Here is a 10,221-nt window from a genome sequence, read left to right as displayed (position 1 = left end):
GTTGCTTTTGAATATTTATGCTGTAATGGACTAATGGTCTTTTATAGAGAAGTATATACCCCAGTTTCCAAGCTTTTCTTTAGGAATGGGGGAACTGCCCTATTTGATCAGATCTTGTCCAACACCCTCAGAGAAATGCATCCAAAGGAAACTGGCTTCTTGAAAGATGTCCTGTGCCTAGATCTTACATTCCTAGGGCAAAAATGGTAAAACTCTCCAAACCTTTCATTGTTTTTAGTCTCTTAATGACCAGGGAAAAGGGTTAGAAAATAAGCAATAGATGTTCTATATGAACTATGATGCATCTTGAAATTTCTCATTAGTTTTTGATTTATACTAGGGGCATCAAACTCATCAGGCCCCACAGACCAGATGGAGGCATGGGGCAGGTCTTAGGGCCAAATTGGGCTCACAGACCAGGTTTGTGCGCCAGATTTAGCATGCAAGGCCAGTCCAGCATTGGCACTACATCCAGTGTGCACCCTCGCCAGCTCTGTGCACTGAATGCAGCATGCCACCTCAATCGGCTCCACGCACCAGCACCAGCTCCACACACTGCGTGCAGATGGTCCTGCTGTCTGCATGCAGCATGCGGGACCAGGGCTGGCATGTGGTGCATGTGGCACATGAGGCCAGTCTGGAGCGTAATGCACATCGTGTGTGGATCCAGTTAAGACCCACAGTGGGCCAGATCCAGACCTTGGGCTGTATCTTTGACACCCCTGATTCAAAGAAGTAAAGGTTCCTCAGAGAATTTTTGGCCTCTCTCTAAGCAGACAGACAATGCCTACCAGTACAGTTGTACCTACCACTCTTGTTCAAGTATAATTCTACACTGGATTGGGTGAAGTTACTTACAGTTTACACCATCTATCTCCATCTTTTTTAACACCAGTGTAAAGGTTAAATACATTGTTATGAATAGATCTTTCTTTTTCTACCCAGAAGATCAGGACTCAATAGTTTTAGTTTATAAATCTATCATTGGATGGTACTACAGTAGCTCTGGAATTGGTAAAAATGGCAACTTAGGCTCATTTAAGTACATTGTACTTAGAATAGCACCTAATATAGGAGACAAAAAATGATTTAGCGGCCCTTATTTTTTGGTCCTTGTATACTACAGACACTTTTAAAAGTGTCCAAAAATGTGCTAGGCATGTTACCAAACAGAGAATAGCTGAAGCCCCCGCCTCAATAAATTTGTCCTATAACGTTAAGTATATTTTGGGAGTACAGTAATAAACAATGGGAGACAGGGTGAGGAAGTGCCAGGGTAAACGTGATAAAAAAAAAAAAATCACAGAGCTGTTCATGGCATAGTACTAGAAGTGAATATCATGGTATTGCAATTTAATTTTTAATTTTAAAACATCTCATTAATGTGGAAGCATGGAGTAGAATAAGGAAATGAAAATGCTTAGGAAGTGCCTAACTCCCATTTGTGCCTTTGGAAATTGCTGAAAATGGATTGTGTAAGGTACTTTAGAGAGTAAAACATTGAATGTAATTAAACTCTGGGCAACTTGACTTTGTGCAGATACTAGAAACCTGGGTTACATTTCAGGACAGCACAAACATTGACCTGGAAAATGAATAGGGTAATGAAAGAAACACACATTAATTGAATCTGATATCTGGGATTCTTGTGTCTCAGTAGTGTGTGGTTTATAATCTAGGAAATTTTTGAGCCTAACACATTCATTTCAGCTTTTCAAGGGTAAGTAGTAATGGTCTATGTGGGCTTCTGGATGGATACTATCCTTGGCAATGGTCTATTACAAAGAGGCAGGTATTACTATATAAGTTGCATAGAACAGCTCAGGTCTCATTGAGGAACACTTCTAGATTGTCTCACGGCAGGCTATGGCCTTTCAGCACCTCAGAACAACTCACTAAATTCAATCAAGACATAAGATTATATGGCAATGAATCTTCCCATTTTCTTGAAAGACACAACATGTTAAAAATCTCCATTACTAACCAATCAATTCAGAATGAATCACTGAAGTAGTCTCCCAGAAAAGGGAAAGCCAGGCAGAATAAGGGGGGATTATATAATTTAAAATTTTATTTTAAAACTTTGCACATACATTTCTTCAGCATCCTCCTTTTTTCATTGCACTTAAAAGTTTCAAAAAACACAAAATATATCCCTTTACTAAACATTTTCTTGTTCTCAGGTTACAAAAAGTTTAACATTTCACAGTCACAAAGCTTAAGTACATTGGTCCAAATCATCATCTTTCAATGGAGCTTGCTTTCTTCAGAACATAGCCTCGCCAACTGTACATTCTTCTTCAAAGTATGATTATTCGGCCAACAAGGGAAAGAAGAAAGCAGCAGCTACCAAATTTATTTTTAAAAATGTAATAAAATAAAGTACCTATGGAAAAACAAAAGAAAAAAAAAAGGAAATGGAGGTTGACAAGGGCACCTCCTTCAAGTACATCACAAGTAGAAAACAGCAGCACAGTTACGGCATTGTTTGGTCATTGTCTACAAAGAAGCAACATTACTATACTTTCATCTAAGACAGAGGGAGAAATGCTATTTACACACTTATAATGTAGAAACAAACAGCAATACCCCATGGTCTGGGGTTTATGTTAGATACAAAAACCATGATGTTACTGGTACAAAAAAAGCCAAAAGGAAAGAACAAACGCAATAGATTTGGTTGGATTGCGTAGTGTCCTTTAAAACCTAGCAAATATACAAGAAACAGAGTTCAAAGCCAAGATCTGTCCCGATATTAAGTGTTTGTACTTCAAAACATCATGGAGACAGGCACAGTTTCTACAGTGCAGTATATTTACCTCTGGTTATATTTTAACATGTAAATAATTTCATGCTAATCCAGCAGCCTAAAAATCACTTTTGCTTCAGGTAGGTAGTTTGGTTGTCTTCTAATTTGTTTTATTCAGCAACTTCTCTCCTCCAGTGTGCGACTACTGAAAACTAGCACTCTCAGACAACAGGATAATATTGTCACTAAGGAAGTGTCATTGAATTGGTTACTGCAACAAGATGTTTGCAAATTTCAAACATGCTTGCAATAAAATGTCTGAGCTTTTCTTTCAGGTAAGACAAGGACATTTTAGGCTGTATAGCAAGAGAAAATGTTTCAAAAACAGCTATATTAGTTTATGAAATCGATTTTGGAGAAAATATTGCTCTAAGAAGCAACCCAACATTGCCAGAAACACTAGTCTAGATGGCCTATTACGTATTTTCCATGTATAATTTATATTATTGTATGGTTTGATGAAGTGACTGATTTTGTAAGCACTGCTGATCTATCCTTAGCTAGGGCATAGTAAAACAACATTATTGTCTGGCATGATCAATTAACTTAGTTGCTATTTTCTTTACAGTCAATTTATGCATTAAAGATACTGATTATCTTACCAACATGAATGCATGCATCTGGGCTGATCTAACAGTAGTGACTGGAGTTTACTGTTATAATGAACCTTGCTTTATGTGCCTAAGCTCAGCATTTAGGCCTCAGTGATACTTAAGAGAACCCTTGTCCATCCCCATAAGCAACTCAATTCCCTGGGACTTGGATGCTGAGCAGCACAGTGCAGTCTGGAACCTTAGGTACTCAAGTGCTCACTCCTACCTAAGCCCAGTCAGGATTCACGGAATAGACAGTCTTTCTTTACCTTAGCTGTGCAGCCTGCTTCATCTAACTCTGCACAGTATCCAGTCAGAGAAGACACTACCATTCCCCACATTTCATCCAATAACCGAGTTGGCTACAACACATGAATCACCAAGCTGTGTTGCATTTTGGGATAGGATGCTCTTTTCGCTGAAGCAATTCCATGCCAAGATTTGCTGGCCAAGGCAAGAGCATGGTTAGGGCACTCACCTATACTCTGCCCCTATGCTAACAATTTAAACATTTGCTGGAACAAACTGGAAAGTAGGTCCCTTTCTCCCACAACCTCATATTAGTACTTTAGAGTCATGTTCATACTCCTGTTTACTCGGTGGCCTAATGAATATTTAATTATCACAGCAGGTTAAACAGCTTTACAGGAAGACCTGAGAAAGCCTCAGAATACCCTATAGCCTGCCAGTTAAAACATTCATTATGGAGGCAGGTGATATGGGTTTAAGCTCCCATAGCAGCGGAAGAGAGAACTGAACCCAGGTCTTCCATGTGCTGGGTGAATGCCCTAACCTTTAGGCTAGAAGACAGTAGCAGCACCTCTGCCAGCCTTGTGTGTGAAACAGATTGTTACAAGTGCTCTGCAAACACCTCAATCAGGCCCTGAAGGTCAGCAATGTGGAGGAAGGGCATCCTACTCTACTCAGAAGCAGAAATTTAGGCACCTAGAGAACTTTAATGACCACGAATTAGGTACTTAGAGATGTTAAGTGCCTTCAGCTGAGCTGGATAGTTTAAAATATATACTTTCTGGTCTAAGACACTTATAGCAATAGTTAGACCTAGGTGCTTGATTCCTTTTGGTAGCTTGAGCCCTTTATTTTTAAACAGGATTGGGAACTTCACTAGGCACCAGGGTACCTAAATTAAGCATTGTGATACAGAACCTTGTAATACATAAGTCCTGATATTTTGCTGGGAAATGTTTTTTATGGAAACACAGGTCCCAAAGTTTCCTGCTTGCCAGCACAAATGTTTGCTGTTGTGATACTTAATGAACCCTACAAAAGGAAGCAGTATTAGTGGCAGTACAAGAAACACTGGAGTATCTTTGGAGTGTTGCATACATGTGGTAAGAAAGTCTTTAAAACAAAAACAGATGCAAGTGAAAGCCAAGGTACTATAGCAGCATGAGAGAGGTAGTATAGAGATGTAATGATACCAGTAGGGAAAGCATTTCCCCATGTATAGAGGCTTTGAAATAACAGGAAAATAAAACCCTCAGATTTATCACAGTAACATGTCTAGCTCTTTATTACGCTAGAATATCCTCACAGTTTATTACAACAAGGGGTTAACTGTACTCAGTTATATAAGCTCCAGTTTCAGCATTCGGAGCACCGTTCCTTTGGCCTATTAAGGAAACACCCTCCTAGCCAATGCATTCTCTACAAAGCAGCTGGAAAGGGATGAGGTGATTTGTGATGGTAGTATGAATGAAAAGCAAACAAGCGGAGTCTAATTCATAAAGTAATATCAATGCTAGGAAAATGGCAATGAGCACAGTGTCATTTTGCTACTTTTCCATTTACATGATCTGCCGCTGCTGCCAAACACCGCTAAGACTACTTCAGAAGTCTGTTAAATGGGAAGGTGCATTTTCCACTGTAGTTTAACACAATCATAGTAACATCACAAGTTCTACCTCTACAATTTGAAATGATACACAATGACATATTTACATTGGAAATGAATGAATAAATTCCAATTAGAGTGTATGAATGATAGTTTATACATGTATTAGGCCAAGAAGGGGGAGAATGAAAGCAAGAGATTGAAGCTGTTGCTCAAAATGTAAAACATTTGAAAGCTTATGTGGAGAATGTTCTAGACTTCAGCTACAGTTCAAATCTGCAGATATCTTTTCATCAGTTTTGCATTGCACAAAAAAGGGGTAACAGCAAAACAAGATTAAGTGTGACATATAATCAGCTATTCTATCCATTTATGCATCAGCTCTGGATTTATTACATGCAAGCACTGTGCAATCTATGGGACGTACTTTAGGCTCTGATCAAATGCTTGCTGTACGTTTGAGCCACTGTCCACTCAACACTGGCCTGTTTCAGTTTAGTCCTACCTACTTATACTGTACAGATCTATAGAAATAGGCTTTGAAGCCTACCATAGTAGACTGCAGAGCCCATCGTCAGGATGGCATGTCAACCACTGGCCTAAACACTTGATAAACTTTACTGAAAACACTATACTTTGTTTATGTAGGCAATAATTGGATTAGCAGGCTCCAGGCCAATATTATTCAGAATAAAATCCAAATACCACCTCAGGGAAGAACACAGCATCCTCTTGTTAAAGCTTGCACTTTTTCCTTTGGGAAGAGCTTAACATTTGTGAGATGTTGACTTAGCACTCTAAGTTTATGTCAACTCAACTCAGCTTTCTTTTTGCTATCCAAGAAGTTGTTTTATTTACAAATCAGGATGAGCAGCTCCAACATGTTTAGGGGGCAACTCCTGCAGAGCTTGGCTTCCTATACATGACTACCCATCTGTGCACTAGAAGCTTCTGTAGAAAAAAAATCAAAATTCCTGCCACTGAGCGAGGAGCTGAATGTGTACAGAACTAACAACGGTTGGAAACACTATTTGTCTTCCTATTGCTTTCCTACTGGACTGGAGCTAGAATGCCTACCTATTGGGACTGATGCTTCTACTTGGATAATATCCCACAATACATTTTTGTTTATTCTGAGTGAGTAAAACAAGATCAACAAGCCAAGGTCTTGAAACCAGTATAATGATTATACTGCCTCCTGCACTACAGTACTCAGTATTAAAAGATACATATGAGAGTTGTCAAGTTCTGATCACAGGATCCTGACATTTGAGGACAGGTAAAGGACTTTTATGAAGAATAATGAGGCAGACAAATGTACAGAAATGAAAGGATTGTTGAAATTTTTATCCATGCTTCTAGACTGATTACTAGAACTCTACCACTACCTAGTTTAATTAGAAATCTGAGTAAGAATAAACTCAGGAGAGACATTTACTGAATATCAATTGATACAAAAGCTATATGTTCAGTGATCCTTTCAACAGGATGCACAATAAAGCAGACAGAGCCATTCAATGAATGAAAATCCCTGGTCCCAAAGAAACCCTGGCTTCCAGAGAAACACTACATAAAGTAAGGATTATTTGATTTGTTACACTGTGATTACACATAAAAGGAAGCCTTGACAAAACTCCTGCTACCTGCTTGTCACAGTAATTTTGCAGATGACCACCTTAAGTAGAGTAGGAGAGACCGAGTCACAAGAACTATCTTGTTTTTCCCACTAAAACACATGAAAATAAGGAACAGTGAAGTCTCAAGACTGATTTGAAAGGGGTACAAATGGGAAAAATTAAAATTCAAGTTATTTGCGTGTTTGAGGTTCTCCATGAACCACAAAATGACAGTAGCTCTTCAAAACAAACAACTTCAAGGGCCAGATTAAATTTTTTTTTGTTGTTTTTTTTGAAGAAACATGTCCCAGAGTCACTGCTTTAATTGCTTGTGGGGTTGTTGAACAGCTCACCAGCTTTCAACCCATTTCTATTTTTACTACTGAAAAATGGCTTTTTCAAGCTACATGGTAAACAGAAAAAGATTAATTCCTGATTCAGGGCAGGACAGGGTCCTCACTCAGAGTGACAACAAAATCTGTAACAAACTAGCAGCATTTATATTCCACTCCCAGTAAGCACCAAAAACCATAGGGAAGCTGTAATCTTAAGGGATACCGTTAATTATATATAGTATATGTGCAGAACCCTACCTATTGGGCAGAAAAATACCCCTCCAGCATTAGTTTAGAATACATTACTGTCAATCAAAACTGTCCTCATTTTGACTGTCACGTCTTCTCAAATGATTTTCCTAAAAAGACCACCACCTTCCTGTCACTTGTTGGAGCTACTGTTTGTTCAATGACTGTTTGTTTCCATGTATTAAAGGAATGACAAAGACGGAAATGTCATCTCCTGAACCCAGTCTGTCGTTGGATATTCTCCAGCCTCTGTCCTTCAGCACTCCCCTGGCTCGCATCACCAGATCCTGAGCAGCTAATGTGTATCTGTGGGGAAGGAGGAAAGCAATTTACAAAGCAGAAATACAGGTGAAAAGATTGCCATGCCAGCATTTTGAAGAACTGTGTTTTCACAATTTACGAGTTTTACATTTGTGAGATAAAAAGACAAGTTGTTAGTGACCATCTATCAGTAGTTGAAATAGGAGTGTTGGCTGCTAATAAAACATTTCATTTTGTATTTCAGTAACATCTTTTATTTCAGGCTCGCCAAGCACTTTGCAAATATCAGTATGTCAGACCAAGTTTTTTCAAAAGTGGTGATTTTAGTGCCCAACCTGACACTTTAAAATGGTCTCATTTTCAGAAAGTGTCAAACATCTTCCATCAGAAAAGTAGGGAGGAAGTCTTAAATGGAGCACCCAAAAATACTAGTCACTTTTGAAAAACTTGCCCCTTCAGATACAAAACCTCTTTGAAATAGGTTAAATATTACCATTCACATTTAAGAGACGGGTAAACTATGAAACTACGAACTATGAAAGATTGTAAACCACAAGTTAGTGATAGACCAAGAAGAAAATCCTACTTACAGATTATACTGACAGTTCAGCTCTTTGGTGTACCCAAAAATAGTATCGATATTATTAAACCATAAAGCTTACTTTTACACTAACAAAAATACAAAGAGAATGTACAATCAGATAAACAGTAAGTGGTCTCTTGAAATTCACAAAGGAAGTCGGAGAAAAGTATTCTAAACCAAGCTATGGAGTCCTTATTTTATTATCGTAGAAATCATAGAAATTAAGGCCTGGAAGGGACCTCGAAAGATCGAGTCCAACCCTCCTGCTCCAGGCAAGAATACCGCTGAGATCAAATAATCTCAGCAAGGAGTCTGTCCAATCTCATAGTATCATAGTGCTTAGGGTTGGAAGGGACCTAAACAGATCTTCAGGTCCACCCCTGAAGACTCTCCTCTTGAAGACTTCCAAGGTTAGGGATTCCACCACTTCCTTGGGCAGTCTGTTGCAGATTCTGGTCACCCTTACTGGAAAGAAGTTCTTCCTTATGTGAAACCATCCTCTAACAGTTTATGGCCTTTGCTCCTTGTCTTCCCCTGGGGTGCCCTAGTGAAAAGTTTTTCTCCCAGCTCCTGATATTCACCCCTTACATACTTACAGATGGCCACCAAGTCCCCCCTCAGTCTTCTCTTCCCCAGGCTGAACAGTCCCAGATCTCTGGGAGTCGTAAATGTTTTCTAACAATCTGATGAAGTTATATAACCATGAAATAAACTAGAAATACACTGAGCCAAACTGCACTGTATTAATTGCAGATATTTACTGTCAACTTTCTTTAACAAAAGAAAACACCTCCACACCCCAAAACCCCAAACTCAATGGGAGATGCTCTCAGTCCAAGAAGTATAAAGTGATATACAGCTGCCATTGCATCTTGCTTAACTTATATCCTGCATGATGGTAGGACAGAACAACCATAGCGAAGTTGTCTAAAGTTGCTCAGTTTAGTCCAATAATCACAAGTGAAATGATGCAATATTGCAGGTAGGTTTCTTACACTAAAACATGTTTTCAGAATACTTAAAAATTATTACAAAACCAAAACACTAAATTGATAACTTTTGATTCAGCACAGGTTAGTTTATTTTGCCAGTGATTCTGACAGGACTGATTATGATAATCCAAGAACTAGAGAGTGCAATACTTGCTCCTTACCAAGAGAAAGCAGCTTACCTCCCGATTCTCAACTGCTTACCTTCCTTTGGAGCATCAATTCCTTCTAGATCCCTAACTGTGTTGGTTGGGGGGTTTTTTGTTTTGTTTTTTTGTTTTTTTGTTTTTTTTTTTACAGTATCCTATATAATATCCTATGTAACCTTAGTTAAATTACCTAGTAGACTACATCCGTGCACAAATTTAGAAACTGGAAATGTACATTGTCATTTGTCAATTTTCCCAGTGTTGAGAATTAGGCCCCGGCAACATTACATTCATCATATCACAAGGTTCACATGAGTTTTGCATGCTAAATAGTAACATGCCAGCTATTCAAGAAATTTATCACATGACAAAAATGGCAAACCTGCTGCAAAGAAGTTATTCACTGATCATGGAACTTGTGGTACGTGTATATTGCTAGCTAAACTGAATGTATGGCATATAACTTAGACCTTCTACTAATCCACAGTACTTCTCTACTCTCCCCTGCTAACTCTAAGACAGAGGGATGGAAGGACAGCAGCACACAGCAAGCTTTTGTGGGGGAGTATAAGCAGCCTTCTATTGCCACAGCAATGGGAACAGGGGTGTCACAGCAGTGGCAGGGGCTCACTGGAAGGAAGAAACCCCTTGGTCAGCTCTTGCATCAAGAGAAAGACTGCAAACTACCAGGTGGCAACTGGAACAGAACTATAGAGTTGACAGGCTGACCAGTGGACAACCTCCCCCAGTCAGATATTGCCACCTCCAGGCATCTTGCAGGT

General features: G+C 39.1%; 1 protein-coding gene across 1 annotated transcript in view; it reads right to left on the bottom strand.

Annotated features, from left to right (window-relative positions):
• Positions 1-2,052: 2,052 nt before the first annotated feature.
• The window catches only part of PPM1H (protein phosphatase, Mg2+/Mn2+ dependent 1H), a 115,350-nt gene continuing 107,181 nt past the window's right edge, over positions 2,053-10,221 (bottom strand). The window contains exons 9-10 of the mRNA XM_025198777.1: positions 7,467-7,763; positions 2,053-2,386 (exon numbers count right to left, since the gene is read on the bottom strand). Of these exons, the coding sequence (XP_025054562.1) occupies positions 7,604-7,763 (160 nt within the window). The 3' untranslated portion in view covers positions 2,053-2,386; positions 7,467-7,603. The remainder of the gene's footprint in view (positions 2,387-7,466; positions 7,764-10,221) is intronic.

The sequence above is a fragment of the Alligator sinensis genome, unplaced genomic scaffold, assembly GCF_000455745.1.
Source record: "Alligator sinensis unplaced genomic scaffold, ASM45574v1 scaffold375_1, whole genome shotgun sequence".
NCBI lineage: Eukaryota > Metazoa > Chordata > Crocodylia > Alligatoridae > Alligator > Alligator sinensis.
The sequence above is the reverse complement of the archived record's forward strand: the minus strand, read 5'-3'. Positions and strand labels throughout refer to the sequence as shown.